Source organism: Penicilliopsis zonata (assembly GCF_001890105.1).
Source record: "Penicilliopsis zonata CBS 506.65 unplaced genomic scaffold ASPZOscaffold_5, whole genome shotgun sequence".
Classification (NCBI taxonomy): Eukaryota; Fungi; Ascomycota; class Eurotiomycetes; order Eurotiales; family Aspergillaceae; genus Penicilliopsis; species Penicilliopsis zonata.
Genome location: NW_019208915.1, coordinates 1441268 through 1463605, shown reverse-complemented (window position 1 = coordinate 1463605; position 22338 = coordinate 1441268). Strand labels below are relative to the sequence as shown.

The 22338-nt window shown below is 55.1% G+C and overlaps 7 protein-coding genes across 7 annotated transcripts; 4 read left to right on the top strand and 3 right to left on the bottom strand.

Annotated features, from left to right (window-relative positions):
- Positions 1 to 73: 73 nt before the first annotated feature.
- ASPZODRAFT_63212 (hypothetical protein) lies at positions 74 to 2941 on the bottom strand (the record flags this gene model as incomplete). The annotated part of the gene is made up of 2 exons (XM_022729132.1): positions 74 to 1875; positions 1927 to 2941. The coding sequence occupies 2 exons, from the start codon at positions 2939 to 2941 to the stop codon at positions 74 to 76; spliced, it is 2817 nt and encodes a 938-aa protein (XP_022582494.1).
- Positions 2942 to 4518: 1577 nt separating this feature from the next.
- On the bottom strand, positions 4519 to 6983 carry ASPZODRAFT_141535 (hypothetical protein; the record flags this gene model as incomplete). Its single annotated transcript, XM_022724761.1, has 12 exons — positions 4519 to 4543; positions 4598 to 4686; positions 4757 to 4810; positions 4886 to 5119; positions 5196 to 5509; positions 5573 to 5605; positions 5679 to 5926; positions 5994 to 6035; positions 6102 to 6149; positions 6207 to 6270; positions 6326 to 6901; positions 6980 to 6983. The coding sequence occupies 12 exons, from the start codon at positions 6981 to 6983 to the stop codon at positions 4519 to 4521; spliced, it is 1731 nt and encodes a 576-aa protein (XP_022582493.1).
- Positions 6984 to 9591: 2608 nt separating this feature from the next.
- On the top strand, positions 9592 to 11842 carry ASPZODRAFT_63606 (hypothetical protein; the record flags this gene model as incomplete). The annotated part of the gene is made up of 3 exons (XM_022729167.1): positions 9592 to 9727; positions 9788 to 10094; positions 10201 to 11842. 3 exons carry the CDS (start codon positions 9592 to 9594, stop codon positions 11840 to 11842), a joined length of 2085 nt encoding a protein of 694 aa, XP_022582492.1.
- Positions 11843 to 12180: 338 nt separating this feature from the next.
- Positions 12181 to 15127, top strand: ASPZODRAFT_141533 (hypothetical protein; the record flags this gene model as incomplete). The annotated part of the gene is made up of 2 exons (XM_022724760.1): positions 12181 to 12446; positions 12514 to 15127. The coding sequence occupies 2 exons, from the start codon at positions 12181 to 12183 to the stop codon at positions 15125 to 15127; spliced, it is 2880 nt and encodes a 959-aa protein (XP_022582491.1).
- Positions 15128 to 15743: 616 nt separating this feature from the next.
- On the top strand, positions 15744 to 17783 carry ASPZODRAFT_115343 (hypothetical protein). Its single transcript, XM_022721103.1, has 4 exons — positions 15744 to 16161; positions 16232 to 16378; positions 16446 to 16988; positions 17051 to 17783. The coding sequence occupies exons 1-4, from the start codon at positions 16054 to 16056 to the stop codon at positions 17771 to 17773; spliced, it is 1521 nt and encodes a 506-aa protein (XP_022582490.1). The 5' UTR covers positions 15744 to 16053; the 3' UTR covers positions 17774 to 17783.
- A 200-nt stretch (positions 17784 to 17983) lies between these two features.
- ASPZODRAFT_141531 (hypothetical protein) lies at positions 17984 to 19458 on the top strand (the record flags this gene model as incomplete). Its single annotated transcript, XM_022724759.1, has 3 exons — positions 17984 to 18424; positions 18484 to 18544; positions 18608 to 19458. The coding sequence occupies 3 exons, from the start codon at positions 17984 to 17986 to the stop codon at positions 19456 to 19458; spliced, it is 1353 nt and encodes a 450-aa protein (XP_022582489.1).
- Positions 19459 to 19692: 234 nt separating this feature from the next.
- Positions 19693 to 22120, bottom strand: ASPZODRAFT_151389 (hypothetical protein; the record flags this gene model as incomplete). The annotated part of the gene is made up of 5 exons (XM_022725733.1): positions 19693 to 20424; positions 20499 to 21014; positions 21080 to 21761; positions 21833 to 21961; positions 22035 to 22120. 5 exons carry the CDS (start codon positions 22118 to 22120, stop codon positions 19693 to 19695), a joined length of 2145 nt encoding a protein of 714 aa, XP_022582488.1.
- Between the last annotated feature and the right edge of the window lie 218 nt (positions 22121 to 22338).

Genomic DNA, 22338 nt, shown 5'->3' with positions numbered 1-22338 from the left:
CCAGCATATCCAAAGAAATCGTAGGGAAATCATTAGAGAAGAAAAGAAAAGAAAAGAAAAGAAAAAGAAAAAATCATCTCCATATAGCATTCATCCAGCCGATGGGAACCCCCTCGGAGGAGGCGGTCATGTTCCCCCATGAATCCGCCTCACTCCCTGCAAGAAAGGCAATCACGTCGTCGCCCCCGAAGCTCATTGCGAGAATATTCATGTTCATGTGCATGGGCGAGGGCACGGTCAGGGGGACGGTCATGTTCATGTTCGAGGTCACCGGGTCAGGAGGAAGACAGTGTTCGGCCGGGTACGTCGACACTGGGCGAGGGAGCATCGAGAGCCCTGCAATGGAGGGAAGAGTGGGTGGTGTTTGACTCTGCGGAGGATGTTGCTGTTGAGCTTGTGTCTGGGACTGTGTCTGTGATTGTGTCTGGGACTGTGCCTGTGGCGATGGTCGAGGGGGGAAGATCGAGTTGAAAGACTGGAGGCGCGATGAGGAGGACGTCGGCGCCGTCAACGAGGGAAGACTGGGTGGACTGCTGCCGCTGTTGAAGAGGGATCCGTCCGGGTTGAGATGCAGCGAGGGAAGGGAGAAAGACGGTCTGCCCGGGTTGTTTGGTAAGGGCAGACTCGGCCGCCGTTCATCGGGCAAGGGCAGTGTCATGCTGGGGCTGCCCGTGGGATTGTTGGTGTTATTCGTCGTCGTCGTCGTCGTCGTCGTCGTGTTATTCACAGGCACCCATGATTCCCGGCGGGGGTCATGGTCCGACAGGTCGACGCTGGCCTCGCTCTTGACCACATTGTTGGCCGTGGTGCTGCCGGAATCACTGATACTATTGACCCGGTCACTGAGGCTGTTCATGCGGTCGCTCACGCTGTTGACCCGGTTGCGGCCTTCGTCTTCCTCGTCGGGGAGGAGTTGGTCTTCTGGTCTTCCCCCGTCGGCAAAGAACTTGTCAAGCCGCTTCCATTCGTCCGGGGGGGAAGGGTCGACAATGGTGCCTCGACGAAGGAGAGGAGGCGGCGAGTCTCGCTGTGCCTTGGTCCAGTACCGGTGCAGACGATGCAGGGTCCGGAACCAACCAGCCGCCATCTTCAGACGCGGACGCATCTCCCGAAGCATCTCCAGACTCTTCCTGACGGCGCCGAGGTTGGAATAATCGGTAGGATTAGTGGTAGGATTGATGCCGTTGCTGTCCGGATCCATGTGTGGAAAGTGCGCGGCATACAGCAACACCAGGCCGGCCTGGTAGACGGCGAATCCTACCAGCGGGTTTTCGGCCAGCACGTCTCGCTCGTGGCAGGTCACGGCCAGGGCGAGGATCTGCCGGGCCGTACGGACCAGCTCACGGGCACTTTCGCGCCAGAACCCCTCCGGTCTGGCGGCGGCGGCGGCGGCAGGGCTGGAGGCATCGACGGGATCATCGGGGGGGCCTCCGGGCTCGGTACATCGTAGGGGAAGAAAGGGGAGGGCGGAGCGGTGCAAGACGAGGGCGGCGAGGAAGGCGACGAGGTGCATGACGGTGTAGGCGGCGACGGTGTTGCGGTACATGATGTGGGTGTCGGTGTTGCGCGGCGAGTACTGCAGGTTGCGCGAGAGGCCATCGTGGAAATCGGCCAGCTGGGCACGCAGCGAGGCGAAGCGCGAATCCCCCTGCCAGGCTGGGAGATGTTCAGCACGACGGCCACCTGCACACGCCCACTGCGCGACACTGCCCCAGACGCGCACGATGCGAACCACCCGGCTCACCACGGGCTCCTCGGCACCCACCTCCCAGCGGTCGATCTCCTCGTCGGGGCCTCCAGGGCCGATACTCGCCTGGGGAGGGGACTCTGGTGGTAATCCGGCGATACTCTGCCGTATACTGGGGATCTGCATTCCTCCTCCTCCTCCTCCTCCTCCTCCTCCTCCTCCACTAGTAGTAGAACCACCTACTCCTCCTGCGCCAAAGCTAGGGGGTCTTCTAGGCGGTAGTTCATGTAGACGGGCGGTACGGACACGTTCACCAAAAGCAAAGGCATGATCACTCGGCAGCTGGAGGGCGAGATCCCGGGCGCGAAGAAGACGAGGACGATAGCGACCACTCGCCAGACAACGGTCGAGCAGGAAACAGGCCCAGACGGTGCGACGTTTGGTCTCGAGGAGAATGACCTCGTCCGACGACAGCGAGGCCGACGAAGCAGACCGTTGTTCCAGCTCGAACAGCAGCCCAGCCGCCTGCGCCAGCCGCACGGCCAGGCCTACGGCCAGCCAGGCCGCAGTGGCCCGACACGTCTGCCACTCGTACAGGGCCAGCATCAGCCATGCCTGAACCCGCGAGAGCTCCGGACGACAGGCCAGATCGCTGGCGGCTAGTCTGGCGCGCAGAGCGGCGGCGTAGAACTCGGACGCCGCCAGGGGGGAGGCGTGCAGGGCAACGAGGGACGGGTGATAGCGTGCGGTCAACGCCAGCACGCCTAGGAGAACCAGCGGGGATGGTGAGTCCTGTTGTTGTTGTTGTTGTTGTTGTTGTTGTTGTTGGGAAGACGTCGGCGGGTGTTGGCGGATCTGCGCCAGGAAGCTTGCCGGGTGCAAGAAGGGCAGGAGAGGCGCACAATGAGCCTGGAAGAGATCGGCCAGACTTTCCCAGACCTTGACGGTCAACAGCGTCGGATCCAAGACGTCGTGGGCAGCGACGTCCTTGAGCGAGGCGGCGGCCGCGGCAGCCGCGGCGGCCGCGACAACGGCCTTGCGCGAGCGCTGCCTCTTGGGACTGTCCCAGTCGCGATCGTCGGCGTCGACCAGGGCGTGGATATCTCGTTTGGCGGCGTGCAGGCCCAGCGCCGGGGTGGGATAGACGCATTCCCGGCCGGAGGACTCGCAGGCGCGACAGGTGGTGTCGATGCCGTTGTTGACGCACTTGATCTTGCTGCGACGGCAGCGAGCGCAGGCGATGCTGGAGCGCATTTTTTTTTTTTTTCTCTCTCTTTCTTTTTCTCTCTTTCGTGTATATTGTTGAGAATAAGAAATCAAACTCAAGCAGTTAATAAGGAAGTTCGTTCCGATCGGGTTCTCGCAGGGTCCCACGGGTCTGCGCACACACGTCAGTATGGCATCGGTCGTACGGTGTGACGCGGATCAACCACGAAGATGAAACGAGAGAGAGAGAGACAGGGAGACGAGAGGGGGGGGAAGAGGGAGAGACAAAGGGAAAGAGAGAGAAAGAGAGAGAGAAAGAGAGAGAGAGAGAGACACGAGGAAAGGAGAATGTGGAGAGACGGTGAAGCCGGTGTGCCGAGCGCGGAGTTGTGGGGAGCCGAAGAGAGAGAAAAACCGACGGCTGCAGGCGAATGGGGGGGGGATATTTAATAATAATAGGGTAAGATTGTGTATTTTCGTATTTTATTTTACTATGAGTATTATTATTATTATTATTATTATTCTTTTATTTTTGTTATTCCTCCGTAAATCCTGGATCGGGTGAAAGCGTTTAAGCGAAGCTGGGGAAGGTGGCCCGGAAATTACTGGGCTTTCGTGTCTTCTTATGTAGTCCCTGGTCTAATCATGCCATACGAGCTGACTGGGGTGCCATTTGCCATTTGCCATTTGCCATTTGATGCTGAGAAGAGTCTGGTTTCTGGGAAATTCCGTCTGCGCTTTGTGAACCGCATCGGAGCATCGGTTCTTTGGCAGCGGCAAAAAAATAGCCCGTCCGGGGAAGCCCGAGGAGATGGAAATTAGACAATATAATATGGAATACGGAGGAATCTCATTATTCATCTATCTATATCCTATGTGTATATCTATATCTATCTATCTAGACATGTCTTCTAATAGATATATATATATATATATATATACATATGATAGTTTATATATATAGGTATACTCTATGCATCTCCAGACGCGGACTGTGGAGCCCCGCAGTCCCGTGACTAGGACCGACCCCGTGACCGTGACGGACGGAGTGCGACCTCGGCTCGGGACAGCGTCGGAAAAACCGTCGGCCACCCACAATAATAATAATAATCTCCTACTAGCCACGCTGCCACGGAGGACTATGGAGTCAGGACGGAGTAACTACTAGTTATCCCACAGTCTCACAGTCTAGCCCCCTCTGGAATGGTCTTGCTGCCCGCGAGTCGTCTTCGGGGAGTCCGTCGTCCTCCCGTCGCGTGGTTGGTTCTCTCCCCCCGGACACACACACTGCAGGGGCCCTACAGAGCAGCAGTCGGACATGTCGGACATGTCGGGCATATGGAACCTGATCCGTACAAAGGTCAACGCCCACCACCATCGAGTACGAGTCTGGTCTGTCTCCATTCGTTTCTCTAGCCCACCGGAAGAAATACGGCTACTGAGAGAGAGGTGGACTCCGTGGCCTTCCCTTTCTCCGTTTTCGGACCACGGTCCGGTTTCCCGCTCGGTCGGTTTTCACCCGATCGGCAAAAGGAAATGAGAGAAAATTGTGAATTTGGCGGATAATAGTACATTTTTTTTTCTTCGTCTTTTCTTCTTCTTCTTCTTCTTCTTCTTCTGCTCGTTTAGCTCGTCTGGGCGGGATAAAACCTATCAGGTGGTTAGCGCGGAATGAAGCAGTAAGCAGTAAGGAAGACGACGTACCATGCAGCCACGGCGATGATGAGGTACATCATCATCAGCAACACGCCCTCCAGCCAGTGCGACTTGCCGTCGGCAATAAGATAGTTGACCTGGATGGATCAGTCAGAGGCGCTCTAGCTCTTGTTCGGGTACTCAACTCTATCCTCGGCTGGGACTTACCAGTAAAACAGCCACAAAAAGCAGAATGACCTGGAACGCATCGAAATCCAGAGTCTACCGTAGTTACACTCGTTAGCATGTCTTCTTTCTTCTTCTTCTTCTTCTCTTCTTCTCTCCTTCTTGACCTACCATGGCGTCGTTGCCCATCCCCCACCCAATGACAATCACCAGCGGCAGCACCAGCAGCGCAATCTGCATGCTCGATCCCACCGCCACCCCAATCGCCAGGTCCATCTTGTCCTTGCACGCCACCGTCACTGCCGTCGCATGCTCCGCCGCGTTGCCCACAATCGGCAGGAGAATCAACCCGACAAACGTCTCCGAGATGCCGCCGCTGGCCGTAATCGCATCGATCGAGTCGACCTATCAAAAAAGGGGAAAAAAATGAGAAAGAAAGAAAGAAAAAAAGAAAGACGGAAAACGGTGGACGCAGGCTTACCATAAACTCCGCGCACAGTGCCACAAACACCGTGGAAATGACCAAGGTGGCAACCGCAACCGTCACGCTCAGCTGCGGCTCTTCCCCTTCATCCTCACCCTCCGACTCCTGCATCGTCATCTGCGTCGCGTTTTGGCCCGCCATCGACGCTCCAATCTGCCCGATCCGCGCGATTCCCTTGCTCGCCTCCCCCTCGGCCACCTTGTTGCGCCGCTTCTCCACCTTGGGGCTCGGCGCATTGTAGATCTCCGTGTGAGACTTGAGCTGGAAGAACAGGTAGCAACCGTACACCACCAGCAGAATCACGCTCGTTCCTATATGCAATTAGTATTCAATCCGTCTTCTCCTTGGAAAAGGTTGGGAGGAAAATAGCCTACCGCGAGACAACGGGGCGACACCATCTTCCCCGGCTACAGATATGTGAGTTAGCAGGGAAAGGCCATCTAGAAGCTATGACACCAGAAAGGAGTCCAGGGGATTTACCGTCGGCCCAGGTCTTAAACGCAGTAGGGATGATTAGACTGCTGACTGACAATGCCAGCAGACTGGCTGCTGTCTGCGCCACAACGGGGTTGAAATGCTGTTCGAGGCGGTTGACCCCGCCGAAGAAGAAGCACATGCCCATGACAAGTAGCAGGTTCGACAGCATACTCCCGATCAACGACGTCTGCACAATCACCACCTGGTCGTCGACTAGCGCGATGATCGCGACAATCAGTTCGACCGCGTTGCTAGTTTGGATTTGTCAGTCAAGGTTAAACCGGTAGACCCTGATGGGAGAAAAAAAGAAATCCTTACCCAAAAGAAGCATTTAACAGTCCGCCAATTGTTTCTCCCGTCCTTCAACACACGTCAGCCATCCACAGTCAAGAGAACAGCCCTAGATAGAACCGGACGAGTACATACCGCATGGCGATCTCTTCCGTGGCATAACTCAACATGGCAGCAAGTGGACTATCATCGCGTCAATCAGTAATTCGATCTCATATGACATCCTGTGGATGTGCGTACATGATTGCGATGAAGTTCACCACAAATACCGCCACGGGAGGAACATCCACATAGTTCAGCGCAACTTTGGAGAATATCAGTCTTGGAACCCTAATCATATAGACAAACGGCTGTCTTACTTCCAACAGGAGCGGCGATCAAAAGAACGTTGACCCAGGAATTGAACAAGGTTGCTTTGAGCTGTCCCACGGCTGTGAACTTTTGCTTGTCAGGCTTCGATATATGCGACTCGGTCGTTGTCAGCGTGTCGCTGTCTGCGCGGAGACGGTCCATGTTGGTCTGAGTCCGTCTCTTGCGCAGCTCGCCATCATCCTGCTCCTGATCACGCTGAGCTTCCGTGGCGGACGAGACATTGATCGGGTCCGTGCTGCGCATCGACGGGATGGTCTCGGGCTTCTCATCGTCCGTAAGACTGACGGGCCGCGAGACCTCTCTCCTTTCATGCTGCGATGACTCGGCCGGAAACGTGTCCGCATGCTCTGGTGGCGCTAAACCCTCGCCCATCATGCGCCGCCGGTGCCGTTCCGGGGTCAACTCAATGTCTCCTTCAGTGCGTACGGGGGTCAGTTGCGACTCAAGCTGGATGGAATTCGTCCGTCGCGGGTGCGCCTTGAACTTCTTGAACGGGTTGCGCGATGGCGGGCCGCCTTCCTCGTCATACCACGCTAGGTTACGCGCCTGGCGCCGATAGATGTCTGGCACGTGCAAGTCAGTCTCTCGTGTGCTTCGTCTAATACAGACTTGCCCTCTCGCCAACAGAATAGAAAACTCACGCATGATGATGGTGGTGGTGGTGGTCGTGGGGAGGGGTCAAGGACAAATGAAGAGAGAAGAAGACCAACAAAAAATCAGTAAATGTCAAAGAAAAATGAGACAAAGAGATACCTACCTGGGGTGGGCGGCGACGACAGATAACTTGATACGCTCGAGAAACTCTAAAGAACCAGCCACAGAAGTGGATTCCACTGACGATCGATCCGAGGAAAAAAAGGAGGCGCATCAGTTGCTGCATTCAGCTCGATAAACACAGGAGATCCGCGCCACAAACCCTGGCAGAAAATTGTTTTCGCTTAATAGGCTGAGGCTAGTTCCTGGCCAGTCGCCTTTCATGTATCAAAGTTCAAGTCTCATTGACTGTGGAGTCAGTGTACCCCTTGCTCCTGGATCAAATAGCCTTGAACATGAAGCATGTAGTGCTCTGTATTTATAATCTGCATGTACCCAGGCGCTGTCTTTTCAGAAGGTTTCAGTCTGATGTGAAAGTGGTCGTCTCGTGCTCCGTACAGAGTACTTCAACTCTGCGACGTTGTATATACTGGAACAGGTAATTGATCCTTATTATCTGGGGGTAAGGTTGGGCATGGCCATGACGCAAGCTTCGTGCTTGGCACAAAGTCTCCTTTTTTTTTTCTCTCTTCTTGGACATCTTCTTGATCGTGATCTCTTTCCTTGATCGAGATTCCCCTCCTGCACCCTGCAGGAAAATAAATGATAGTGCGATCTGTCAACATCGGGCCTTGATTGTGCCCTTGCCGTTACACACGGACATACGCAATACAGCATGAAATGAATGAGCCATTTAGCTACCGCTAGAATCCCCTTGAACAGTGTTTTGGGAGGGGGTGTGGTATTCGTGGCATGATCCTGTGGCACGGATGGACATCAATTCTCACTGGTGCCGCTTGGCAATTTGCAAGCGACGTGGCTCGTAAACCTGCTCGGTAAAGATTGTCGTCAAATCAGTTTAAGCTGTCTATGAATTCCATGGCTCAGAGGATTGTTTAGGTATGGACCCTTACCCGTGATGAATGTGGCAGCGTGGCTTTAAGTGAAGCTCCACTCAAATTAAACTTGATTTCTGTGGCTGTACAGAGCCACCAGCACACACTTATCATCATCATCCTTATTATTGGGATCGTAATCGTATCGGCGATGACAGCTGAGATGAGGTCACTAGAAGTGAGCTGTCTTCTTCTTCACCGCTGGTCATGTTGTCTCCTTATTTCGGTAAGCATCACGTTGGGCTGGGGGTGGGCAGCCTTGCCCAACTCATCATTGGTATGGTATTATGGAAACACTTCTCCCGTCGAGTAGGCATCAACGCTATATCGAATTGCTTTCTTTAGCCCTCGTCAGGCGCTTCTCACATAGCGATTCGAGCCGAGGAGGTAAGCGCTAGGTTAATGTGGAAATCTATGCGATGATGAGAACGCGTCAGCTCAGAAACAATAATAATTCTCGTCGACAGGACTCACAGTAATCGGTTATACTTACCTCCTGAGTCGCCAAGCAGTTTTTTTTATCCTTCGACAAGTAGAGTTTCGTCATTTCTTCGTGAAGTAGATGGCGAGGGGTTTATCTAGCCCTCTCGACCAGTGGTATGGCGTAGGCAAACGCTTTGAAACGGGATGAGAAGGCTTATTATCGACGAGATAATCCCTCCTCCACTCGGGGGAATCGATCTGCAACTGCCTTGGTCTGTGTCAGCTACTAATTCCGTACCCAATCTCTCTCTATCTCTCGATTAAACAGTGTCTCATCTCGAGGTGCACTTACCAGACCGTACATTGGAATATCTTCGATCTGCCGTATCTGTCTCATGAGCGATAAAACGGGTGCCTGCTCCTGTTCAGCGAAGAAAAGCAGGCAGATCGTTCTCTTACGCAGAAAGAAAAGGAGAGGGAGAGTTGAGGGGGACGTCGGTTTATTTTGGGGACTGGAAGGAAGAGACGAGGCTGGCACATGACTTGACCTTCACTCAACCTCAACGTCTCTCCCAACGTCGACCGGTGAGAGTCAACCTTGCCAGGCTGTTCACTGCTTTAATTGCTGTTCTTTGGTTTATCTATCAGGGAATAGATGAGGTTCATCATGTAAGGACTTTGATTTAATCCTAACTGCCTATAATTCTAACTATCTAGGTATATATTCATCACCCCTCCCCCCTATTCGTCTACACAGACAGAGAGAGAAAATGCCAATATAAATCAAGAAAAGGACCCTTTGATAATATTCCTTCCAATTGAAATACTGCTTACTGCATGCTAGGTACATAAGGGAAACAATATGAAGCAGGAATCGATTGCTTGACCCTTGTAACCGCCTATACCCAACAGCAGCAGCAGCAACAGCAGCAACGAACACAATGAGAATATATTCAATCAAGAATAACTACTGCTTCCTATTTCCTTCTCGATATACTGAACTACTCTCCAGAGTCTGTTATAAGCACTAGTCAAGGTAGTACAACTATGATGACTCTTATAGAAAAGTGGACCGCTGGCTTTACTATGAGTCACCCCAGCACAAAAAGGCCAACAGCTTTATATACAACACAACAACTCTTCTCCTGGCCCTACAGGTCCAATTCGATCAATCTCTCAAAATGGAACATATCCAGTCCACCTTCTCGCGCTGCAAGGCCGACGGCCGCGCCGCCCTCGTCACGTACGTGACGGCGGGCTATCCTTCTATCCAGGAGACGCCGGATATCATGCTCGCCATGCAGGAGGGGGGATCAGGTAAGACTCTCACAGGAGGAACTATATGACACTGCGTACTGAAGTATGTTTCTTTTCCAGATATCATCGAGCTGGGGATTCCGTTTACAGACCCCATTGCCGATGGAAAGACGATCCAAATGTCGAATCTGCAAGCCCTGGCAAACGGAGTGACCATCTCTTCCATGCTGGAGATGGTGAAGACAGCAAGACAGAAGGGACTCCACGTTCCGGTCGTCTTCATGGGATACTATAATCCCATTCTACAGTATGGATCGGACGAGAAGCTGTTGGATGACTGCAAGGCGGCCGGGGTGAGTGGGTTTATCATCGTGGATCTCCCACCCGAGGAAGCGCTTCGTTTCAGGAATCAATGCAGACGAGTAGGGTATGTTATAGTCCTTCTTTTGTTTCCATTCCCATTCCCATTCCCATTCCTCATCTCTCATCTTCTACTTGTAATTGAGGTTGAATTATTTGCTAACATACTCAAGACTATCGTATATCCCCCTGATTGCCCCCTCGACCGCCGACGACCGTATGAAGATGCTCTGCGAGATCGCCGACTCATTCATCTACGTCGTCTCCCGCATGGGCGTGACGGGAGCCAGCGTCTCGCTGAGCGACACGCTGCCTGCCCTCCTGGAGAGAATCCACGTCTACTCGGAGAACCGCGTGCCTACGGCGGTTGGCTTCGGCATCAGCACGCGCGAGCACTTTCTCAGCGTCGCCCGCATCGCGGAGGGAGTGGTTATTGGCAGCCAGATCATCTCGGTGATCAAGGATGCGGCGGCGGGGGATGCTGCAAAGAGCGTGAAGAAATACTGTTCTGCAATCACCCAGCGATCACCCAGTAGCAAAAGTAATACTTTGACATCTCCTACTGCTACCACTACTCTTACTCCTACTGCTACCTCGATCGCCCTGCCCGACCTGCTCGATATGCACGGCCGCTTCGGCCAGTTTGGAGGCCAATACGTGCCGGAAGTGCTGATGCAATGCCTGACCGAGCTGGAAGCTGGGTTCAACGCCGCCAAGGCAGACCCGGCCTTCTGGGCCGAGCTGCGCTCGTTCTACCCGTACATCGGGCGGGAGTCGAGCCTGCACCTAGCGAGCCGACTGACCGAACACGCCGGGGGCGCCAACATCTGGCTGAAACGCGAAGATCTCAACCACACAGGCAGCCACAAGATCAACAACGCGCTAGGGCAGATCCTGCTCGCCCGTCGACTGGGCAAGACGGCCATCATCGCCGAAACGGGAGCAGGCCAGCATGGCGTCGCAACCGCGACGCTATGCGCCAAGTTCGGGATGAAGTGCACGATCTTCATGGGCGCCGAGGATGTGCGCCGCCAGGCCCTCAACGTGTTCCGCATCCGCCTGCTGGGCGCAACCGTCATCCCCGTCGAGACCGGGTCGCGCACGCTCCGCGACGCCGTCAACGAGGCCTTCCGCACCTGGGTCGTCGATCTGCAAACCACGCATTTCATCGTCGGCTCCGCCTTCGGCCCTCACCCGTACCCGACTATCGTGCGCACCTTCCAGTCCGTGATCGGCGACGAGACCCGCGCCCAGTTCAGCGCCATGCACGCCGGCCGCCTCCCGGACGCGGTGGTCGCCTGCGTCGGCGGCGGGTCCAACGCGACGGGCATGTTCGCGGCGTTTGCAGATGACCCTTCCGTCGCGATGGTGGGCGTCGAGGCTGGGGGTGACGGCGTTGACACCCCACGCCACGCCGCCACGCTTTCCCGGGGCTCCGTGGGCGTCCTGCACGGCGTGCGCACCTACGTCTTACAGGATGAGCATGGGCAGATCCGTGAGACGCACTCTCTCTCCGCCGGGCTGGATTATCCGGGTGTTGGCCCGGAACTGGCTCACTGGAAGGATTCCGGCCGCGCGCGCTTCATCGCCGTCGACGACCGCGAGGCCCTAGCGGGATTCTGTCTGCTCAGTAGGCTCGAGGGTATAATCCCCGCCCTGGAGAGTGCCCATGCCGTCGCGGGCGTCGTCAAGGTCGCGCGCGAGATGCCCAAGGGGCAGAACGTCGTGCTGTGTCTGAGTGGGCGGGGGGATAAGGATGTCGAGACTGTATCAAAAGTGCTTCCTTCTTTCAATTTGTCAGAGTTTGACATATAGAGAATAGAATAGTTATTTTATCCTTTTAATACTGTTCATTATTGTTATTAAGGTAGATGGGTCTCTCTTCTTAAGTGACTTCTTAAGTGACTATCTCACTCCATCTCAACCACCACCGATATTGCTTCACACGCCGAGACATGACCACATAAAAGAAATTTTTCACCTCTCACTTCTCTTTTTCCTCTTCTTCTTCTTCTTCTTCTTTTTCCTCTTCTTCTCCCTCTTTATCTTTCCTTTCACCTTCCAGAAACTCTTTTGATCTTTGTTTCATTGAATTTCATTGTCATCCTGTTGCTCTTTGCTCAAACCTCTCTTGAGAACCCTATATCAGCACCATGTCAAGCAATAGCACCGACCAGGTGAACGAGGACATGCAGAACCTGGCTCTTGACGACGACGTTGGCGCCCCTGTTGGTGACGGCGATGGTGCCAAAGCCCAAGGCAAGCCTGACATCAAAACTTTCGGCGCGAAGAAAGCCTGCTTCAACCTCCCATTCGGTCAAGGCGCCCAACTCGTCGGTCGGGAGGAAGAAATGAATGCCCTCAGGAAACTCTTTGCTGACCACCGTCGTGCTGCTTTGGTGGGCAAGGGCGGTGCAGGGTAGGCTCTGCCCAATATGATTGCCTTTATGCATTCAAAAAGGAAGAGTTTATACTAACTGTGGTAGTAAATCCCAGATGGCCATCGAATATTGTCACTTGCTGCGGGCGGAGGACCCGGATCGTCATATCTTTTGGGTAAACGCGCACACGGTCGAGCGGTTCGAGGGGGGATTCCGCGATATCGCCCAAACGGCCAACAAACTACCGACCTGGAGAGACCCGGCGATCATCAACATGGAGCTGGTAGTCAACTGGCTCAAGGACGAAGCCAACGGGACCTGGTTTTTGGTGCTCGACGAGATCGACGACCCCAAGCTCCTGCTCACGCCGCTCTCCACGGGCCGCGCTTCAGCCTGTGACCCCGTCGTGGACTATATCCCCGACGTCGCTCATGGATGCGTGTTGATGACTTCCCGCAGTCGCCTGGCTGCCAAACACTTCACGCGGGATGTATCCTGCATCCTACGCATCGAACCCATGGCGGAACCGAGTGCCCGTGCCCTGCTGCACGACCTCCCGGCCGAGGTTCTCTCCAGCACCTACGGTAGGGAAGAAGAAGACGACCTTGCAGTCTTGATCGAGACACTTCAGGGCTCTCCGCTGGCGCTTAAGCTCGCAGCGGCGTATATCAGATACAATGCGCCGCGGGTGACGGTGGCGCAGTACGTGGCTTGGTTCCGAGACGAGGCCAGCCAGGTGAAGAAGAAGAAGAAGGCAAAGAAGAACGCACCAGCTGCCATTGACCAGAGCCAGGAGGAGAACGCCAACAACACCAACAACAACAACAAGGGCCCCGATGACGTGGTGGCTCGCCAGTGCGTACTCCGTGCGTGGGAGATTTCATTCGAGCAGATCCAGCGCGAGCGGCCGGCGGCGGCGGCACTGTTGTCCCTACTGTCTGTACTGGACCGACACAGCGTCTCCAAGCGCCTGGTTCGGGGGAAGAGTGTACGCGGCCCGGAGTTCCGTGCCCGGCAGGACATCCTTGTCGACATGGCCATGGTCACCGTTGACAGTGAATACAATACATTCAGTTTACACCGGGTGATCCAGCATGCGACCCAGCGCTGGCTGCATGCGAGCCGCACGCTGGAGGAATGGCAGGAGCGGGCGTTCATGCGTGTGCAAGAGCTCTGCCCGCAGGGGGTCGGACACACGTACGACAACTGGGCGCTGTGGGAAGCGTTGTACCCGCACATCATCGTGGTGCTGGGCTACCGGTCGACGCGGTACAAGACCGAACGCGGGATGCTGTCGGTGTATACGGCGGAATATGAGTCGCGCCGCGGGCGGTTCGAAAAGGCCGTGGAACTGTGCCGCGAGGCGACGGGGCTGCTGCAGCGGCGCAAGGGCCTCGGGCACACGGACACGAACCATGCGATGAGCGTGCTGGCGGATGCGCTGCAACGGCAGGGGAAGATGATGGAAGCGGTGAAATTCTACCTACAGGGAGTGACGCACCGGCAACCTGAGACGGTCCAAGACCTGACGATCTGGGTGACCGAGCTCACGCAACTGGCGCTGAGCTGCGAGGACCAGGAAAACCACTGGGAGGCGTTGAAATTCCGTCACCTTCTCATGGATATGACCGCCAGCACGTTCGGCGCGACGGACCCGGTCAGCATCCTCATGCGAGGCAACTACGGCGACTGCCTGTGCTCCGTGGGCCGGCTGGTGGAGGGGGAACACTTTCACCGCGAAGCGCTGCGGCTCAGCCATACGGCGGACAGTGACGCGGGCGAGTGTGTCAACCGGGCGACAGTCCAGCTACTGAATAATCTCAAGTCGCAGAGGCGCTGGGCGGACGCGATGGAGGTGGCGGAGCCTCACCTGCAGCGACTGCGCGACAAGCACAGCCGCGACCACCACGTTGTGATGAACATCACGACCCATGTGGCGGACATCAAGGGAGGGTTGGGTCATCTGAAGGAAGGCGAAGTGATGCTTCGTGAGCTGATCGAGCGCAGCCGCAAGATCGTCGGGGAGCGCCACCGTGACACGGTGTCCCGGATCAAGCTCCTGGGAAAAAACCTGGCGATGCAGGGCCGGCCGGAGGAGGCGGAGAAGCAGTACAGCAAGGCCGTGCAGCTGAAGGAGCAGGAGCTGGGGCGCGATCACCCGGAGACGCTGCGGGCGCTGATGCTGCTGGCAAACCACCAGAACGAAGAGAGGAAGTACCCCGAGTCCCGGAAGAACGAGCTGGAGGCGTTGAGGATCTCACAGCTCCTCTTTGGCGAGAACAACATGCAGGCCTTGGAGATCAAATCGCGGCTCATACAAGTGACGATGATGTTGGGTCTTGTCTCGGAGGCGGAGGCGTATGGCCGCGAGGTGCTGGCGCAGACAATCAAGAAACGGGGGGGCAACCACCCGCAGGTGCTGGACCGTCAGATCCAGCTGGGAATAGTGCTGTGTGGCCGGAGAAAATTCGACGAGGCTATCCCCCTGCTGGAGAGGGCGTGGGTTCACGGTAGGGACACGCCCAACCGCATCGTCTCACGGAAGGCTCTGAAGAATTATCTCGCGCTTGCCCTGCTGGAAACCGAGAACTTCGATAAGATGCACGCTTTGAGACTCGAGAATACCAGGGTCAACATCGGTGGTAGATGGCTACAGCGTGGCGAGGACGCGGTGGCCCAGGTCGAGGCGGCGATGAAGGAGGGAGAGTCACTGGATTAGCTGTTAGCAAAGCATGACAGATGATTCATGAAATTACCATGACGATTACCATGATGATGAGTGATTCGTGTCAAGTGGCGGTGAGAAGAGATGAGGTGAGAAGAGGAGGAGGAGGAGGAGGAGGAGGGAAGTTGAGAAGTTGAGGATCCCTGTTAGTGTAAGGGAAAAAGAAAAAAGAAAAAAAGATTTGTACGTGGAATAAAATTAGAAAAATATCATGTTAGAGTCAAGATGGAGACAATTGAGATATTCTACGATATACTCTAGATTTACTATATATTTACATAGTATACTTATACATCTCTATTTATATAATATTAAAGATCACTATGTACTCAGTATACTCCGTGTACTCAGTATACTCCGTCAGACAGCCATTTATATAACTATTCTATACTATTACTATTTTATACTATTATTAAATACTGCTATAATGACTCGACTAGATATAAATATAAGATTTCACAAAGAAAGCGCCGAATACAGTACTCTACCATCGAGTATTCTGTAGTTGGTAGTCAGGTACCTCGAGAGTGCATACATCCACTAAGCCAATAAATGTACCCGGCACCCAACCATAGAATTATGCCAGGATAAACCAGTTACGGAGTACATATTTGAAACAGCTGGAGGCCTGATTCTGCCTATCTTCCTATTCTAATTATCTTTTTATCTATTTATCTATTTATCTCCAGTTTCACTTCTTTGTCCAATGATCCTCGCTGATAACCGGGAATTTTGGCCCGTCCTACACTGACGCGTCAGATCTTTTCTTTGATTCCAGACCAGCTTAAGCTCTCTCTCTCTCTCTCTCCTCCTGCTTTGTCTCTCTGTCTGTCTCCTCCTCTCCCATCACTGTCAATTCATTTCCCTCTCCTCCTTCGTCTTCTTCGTCTCTGTCTCTGTCTCTGTCTCTGTCTCTCAAGATGGGCCACGAAGACACGACAACCCCGCTGGCGGACGAGGTCCAGGTCGATCCCAAGGCGCACGTCGTGCTGATCCCCCATCCCAGCAACGACCCGCGAGACCCTCTGGTATTTGCTCAAAGAAAATTGTGCCTTTTTTGCTATCGAGATCATAAACACTGACGATTCTCGTGGATAGAACTGGTCGTCGCAGAAGAAATACCTGCTGCTCTCCGTGCTATGTCTCGCCTCCTTTTCCGGCGCCGTCGCCCCCCTGGCCGGCCAGCTCAACCTCGCCCAGCAGATGAAGCTCTACGGCAAGACCCAGGTGGAGGAGGCATATGCTGTACGTTGGAATGGATACTTCTGGAAGGAAAGGAAAGGAAAGGAAACAAAAAAATACTGAGTGATAGAACTCCGCCGCTCTGGCCGGCATGGCAGGAGGCCCCTTCTTCTTTGCCCCCGTCGCCCACCGGCTCGGCCGCTCCAGCGTCATCTTCTGGTGCATCCTGGGCGCCCTCGTGTGCCAGATCTGGGCCGCCGAGATGACCCGCAGCGACGACTACATCGCCTACGTCCTCTCGCGCATGTTTGCCGGCTTCTTCGGCGCCGTGCCCACCGTCGTCGGCCCCCGCGTCGTCACCGACTGTTTCTTCCTGCACCAGCGCGGCCGCGCCTTCACCGCGCTGCACATGTCCTTTCTCTTCGGCACCATCGCAGGCCCGACCTTCTCCGGCTTCATCTCCGCCGACGCCCATTTCCCCATTGAGTTCTGGTGGACCGTCGCCCTACTGGGCGCCACCGCCATCCTCGTCTTCCTCACCCTCGAGGAGACGGGCTTCGACCGTACCGACCTCGCCAGCAACCCGCCCATCCCAACCGCCTGGCTGTCGAATCGCTTGGCCACGTTCTTCTTTGGCCAGTCCATCGTCCAGCCGACCACCTGGAAGGAGACGGTAAGCTCATTAGACTATTCTACAATGTAGATAGATATCAACTAACGTCTGTTTAACGGTAGATGCGGATCGCCGCTCTCCCCTTCATCATCGGCGCTTGCCCCGTCACCATCATCATGGGCACCTTCACGCTCATCTCCTTCGGCTTCTACGTGGGGATGAACGCCCTGGTGCCCGTGTGGCTGCAACGCTCCGTCGCCGAAGGCGGGTACGGCTTCTCGCTCAAGCAGAACGCCGCCTTCACCTTCTGCCACTGGATCGGCATCATCGTGGTCGAGATCGCAGGCCACTACGGCAACGACGCCATCCCCTTGGCACTCGCCCGCCGCTTCAACAACGGCGTCTGGAAACCAGAGTACCGCCTCCACGTCCTCTGGCTGCCCAGCTTGATCCTCAACCCCATCGGCTTGGGCATCTTCGGCGCCGCCCTCCAGTATCATCTGCACTACATGGTTCTCGCCCTCGCCGTCTTCCTCGTCACCGTGGGCTCCCTCTCCTCCGTCCCCGTCACCGTCAACTACGTCGTCGAGTGTTTCACCCATTACCCCGCCGAAGCCGGCATCGTCATCGGCGCCTACCGCATCGCCTACGGCCTCACCATCACCTTCTACATCAACCCCTGGGTCGCCGCTGTCAAGGTCGGCTGGGTCTATGGCATGATGGCCTTCTTTGCCGTGTTTTCCTTCTTCTTCGTCATGCTTCTGATGTGGAAGGGCCATCGCATCCGCCAGTGGCAGTTTGCCAGTGTTGCTTCTAGCGAGGAGGGAGAGAAGCTGCTTGACTAATTCATGGCTTGTCTATAATCTAGTGAACATAGAGATGGTATATAATAATGATCTACAGTATAATACCTAGTAGTTATAGATATAGAGTGCTTAGTAATTATCTGATTCGGATCTACTCCGGATCTCCGATCGGCAAGTGTACAATTCGCCGAACAAATTTTACATCTTATTTCACTGACAATGGGAAATAATCAATTTCACAGCGACAACATGGAAGACCAAAGGCAGGAATCACAAGAGTCACAAGAACCAACAACATCAGGATACAAGCTCCCCCCCTGGCGCAAATGGCTGATCCTCTTCATCGTATCCTGGATGACCCTCGTGGTGACCTTCAGCAGCACGTCGCTCCTCCCCGCCGCCCCCAACATCGCAAGCGACCTGGCCACGACCTCGGAGGCGATCGACATCACCAATGCCGGCGTCCTGCTCGCCATGGGCTTCTCCTCGGTCCTGTGGAGTCCTGTCGCCGACCTCTTCGGCCGCCGCACTGCCTACAATGCGGCCATCTTCGTCTTGCTCGTGTGTACCGTCGGCGCCGCCCTGGCCGTCGACATGGCCATGTTCACCGTCTTTCGTATCCTGGGCGGCTTCACGGGCACCTTCTTCATGGTCGCAGGGCAGACCATCCTTGCTGATATTTTTGAGCCGGTCCGTTCATCTTATTTTCCCCCAGAAGTCCTCTAGTATTTACTGCTGACACTGTTTAGCTCGTTCGAGGAACGGCCGTGGGTTGCTTCATGGTTGGATCGGTCAGTGGACCTGCAATTGGTAAGGAAAAAAACAAATACTGATAGTTCCTGGTTGAATGGTATGGTTACTGACTGTAGACAGGCCCCTGCATCGGGGGCATCATCGTCACCTTCGCCCACTGGCGCATCATCTTCTGGCTGCAGGTGGGCATGACGGCGCTGGGGCTATCGCTGTCCCTGCTCTTTGTGCCAACCATCCAGCAGTCCAAGACGGGAAAGGAGACGCCCTCCTCTGTGCTGGCCATGTTCAACCCAATGCGCATCCTGCGCCAGATGATCTATCCGAACGTGCTGTTCGCCTATCTCACCTGCGGCCTGCTCGCCTTCTTCCAGTACGCCATCCTCACCTCTGCCCGCTCCATCTTCAACCCGCGCTTCCATCTCAGCACCGCGCTTGTCAGCGGCCTCTTCTACCTCGCCCCGGGATCGGGCTTTCTCGTGGGCAGCGTCGTGGGCGGCCGTCTCTCTGACCGCGCCGTCCGCAAATGGATCCTCCGCCGCAACGGCGTCCGCCTGCCCCAGGACCGTCTGAACAGCGGCCTGCTCACTTTGTTCCTGGTTCTGCCTGTCGCAACCCTCATCTTCGGCTGGACCCTCGAGGAGGAGGTCGGTGGCATGCCTGTTCCCATCATCAGTGCCTTTTTCGCCGGTGTGGGCTTGATGGGCTCTTTCAACGGCTTGAACACTTACGCTGCAGGTACTTCCATTATCCTTCTCCTTCTCCTTTCTATGTTGATACTCATGCTGCTCTTAGAAGTTCGCCCTCATCAACGTTCCGAAGTCATCGCCGGCAAGTACATCGTTCAATATATCTTTGGTGCGGCAAGCAGCGCCGCCGTCGTGCCCATGATCGATTCCATAGGCGTGGGACTCACATTTACAATCGGTGGGTTTCTTTCTCTCTCTCTCTCTCTCTCTCTCTCACGCTGCTAAAAACCATCCTTTCTGACATAATGAAGCCGTCATTTTCAGTCTCATCGGAGGCATCCTTGTCTTGACCATCACCAGGTGGGGAGTCGAGATGCAGCGATGGGGGGAGAAGTTCACTACTGCAAGTGAAAAGTGATAGCAAGTGATGCAAAAAGCAGACATGACAGTCATGATATGACATAGATTATAGAACAAAAGCATAGCGGAAATACATAGAGCAATATAGGTACAACACGATCATTCTGTCCATAAAGCCGGTGTCAAATATGTATACAAGGACTCGGCGTCATTCATCAGCGAGTCCATCGGGTGCATGAGGCCCAAGTCAAAATCACTCTGCGCCAGGAAATTCTGCATCGTCGGCTCCAGAAACGCCATCTCCGTTGTGAACCCACTGAAGGGATTCACGGGCGCAAGGGCATGGGCCATGTCGAGCTCCGGCGGGTTGGTGGTGGTGCTGCCCCGGGGGCTCGGCACCGGGGATGCCCTCACGCCTCCCGGTCCGATGGCCGCTGCGGCGTGGCCCTTGGCGTTGTGGCGGGCGGAACCCGAGTTCCTGCGCTCCTCGCGATACGTGCCCAGACATGCACGCACCTGCTCGAGGTTGTGGAAGAACTCGAGCGCGGCAAGATTGCCGTTGGCGCTGACGGAACGCAAAACTTCGAGCGCCGTCTCGAAGGCGGCGAGGTCACTAGGGGCGCCGAGCGGAACAAACGACGCCATGGCCAGGATCAACGCCGAGGAGAAAAGATACTGCGCATGAAAGTAGCCGAACGGGGGTAGCGATCCATTGATCCACTTGTCCAGGATGATCGTGTGCGAGTGCCGGGCCGCGTGGATACACGCCTCGCCCAGCGTCAGCACTGCTTGCGAGACGGTGTCGGAAGGGTGGTCTTGAGGATGCGCGTCGTGCTCACTCAACGTAATCAGCAAATGTAACATCGTCGGGCGGGTTGCAAGGATGACGCACTGATGAGTTAGTGCAGGCAAAAAAAAAAAAAATAGAAATAAAAATAAAAAGGGCGGAAAGAGGGAGGAAGTACTTGATTAAATGACAGATGCAGGGAGGTGATGTGTTTCTTGTTCGTCTCCGCGTCGTCAGTGGTCAGACGAATGCGTTCCGGCAGCGTTTCTAGCCAGTTCTTGAGCGCCTTGAGCAGCTTCTGCACCCTCTGCAAGAAAGTTTCAGTGTACTTTCGCCGGCTGTACAGCATGGTGATGGTGTCGCCGGCGATCCGGGCCAGTTTGATGTTGGCAATGAAGTACTCGGTGTCGGAGAATTGCTCCTTCTGCAACTCGGGCGGATGGATATCGGAGGGCATGTCGACGTGGATATCCTCGTCGAGGATCTGGATCGGCAGGCCCATCTTCGACCCCCACACGCGGTCGAAGATGTAGATGGTCCACCAGATGCGCACGCGGTGTTGTCGTTCCACCGGATCGATAAGCTGGGATTCGGGGATGTTATGGTTCAGCCCGATATTGAGACTCAGCCGCATTGCATTGCTGATGAGAATGTAGGCCGAGTGCCGTCGATTCAAAAAGTATGAAAATAGAGACTGTCCATCAGTCTCAGCTCCTCCTCCTCTCTCTCTCTCCTCAGCCATCCAAGGGGAAAACATACCAGTAAGAGCAAGGTCTCCAGGTGGACCATGCTCGTCCTCTCCGGCAGGATCTGGATGAGACTCAACGCGCGGGCAAAATACGACGTCCCCGGCACTTTGGATCCCATGCCCGGCTCCGATCGCACGGTGTACGCCTCGCCAAAGGCAAACAGGGCAAAGTATTTGCCCTGGTTGATGGGACAGTCGAACTCGCCGGTCTGATAGATCTCTTCAAGCTTGTCTAGCGTCGACTTGCGCAGCAGCATGTGGTACAGCCGCCCGATCTGATGTAACGCGATCCTGACAAGCAGCCGTGCCTGCTGCAGGGTAGGCCAGCGGACCTGGGTGGCGTTTGCCGCCGCCAACGCCTCCTCACTCACATACTGCGTCCGCCGGATGTGCGGCGTCGTGTTACTCCCTGTGAGAAAGCGGCGGAACCGCGTCGCAAAGGCCGTGCATGCCGCCTCCCCGATGAAGATGGGAGGCGCCGCCGGGTCGTAAGGATGAAACCAGGCCCGGTCGCCGATCAGTGGGTTTGTGACTGCCGTACCGCTTTCATCGGTGAGATCGGTAGTATGTGACGGCTGTGTCTGCAGCAGTACTCGGGCAGCGCCTGGAGGAGGAGTGCTTGCCTCGGTCGTGGATCCCGAAACCGATTGTTCCTTTAGACGGCGGTTTTCTGCAAGAAGGTTCTGTAGGTAACTGTAGTTACAGGAGACAGCGGATCAGCACATCTTTCTGTTGTTTCAGTCTTGTTATATTTTCCAACGTACGCCTCGCTCACTCGGAGCTTACGGTCTCGAGCCGCGTACTGGCACTCATCGGCACAGCCGACCTGGCGACATTTGCTGCACGGTTGCTCGCCCGAACACTTGATTTTATGGGTATGACACCTTTGACAGCTGGCAATTATAGACCCTGGTTGTCAGTAGGAAAACCGAGCCATCTCTTTCATGAACACTCTCGTCAACATACGCCACAAACTTCTTCTGCCGCTTAGCAATCACCTCCACCTCATTGGGCTCCTCCTCGTCCGGCTGTACGCGTCGTTTCGGTGACATGGCGAGGATGATACCTTTTTCTTCTTCTTCTTTCTCTGCCTCTTATCACCATTCTCTTCTCTTCTCCTCCTGTTCGATCACTCGAGCGTTGTCAACCGTTGTAAACGTTGTCAAGCGTTGTAGCTCGGCAGGATTTCGCCAGCGCCGACGCCGCCTTCGGTGGGATTGGCCGAACCATGGTGACAACCGAGGTTACCAGGTGAGGTAAAAGAGGGGGG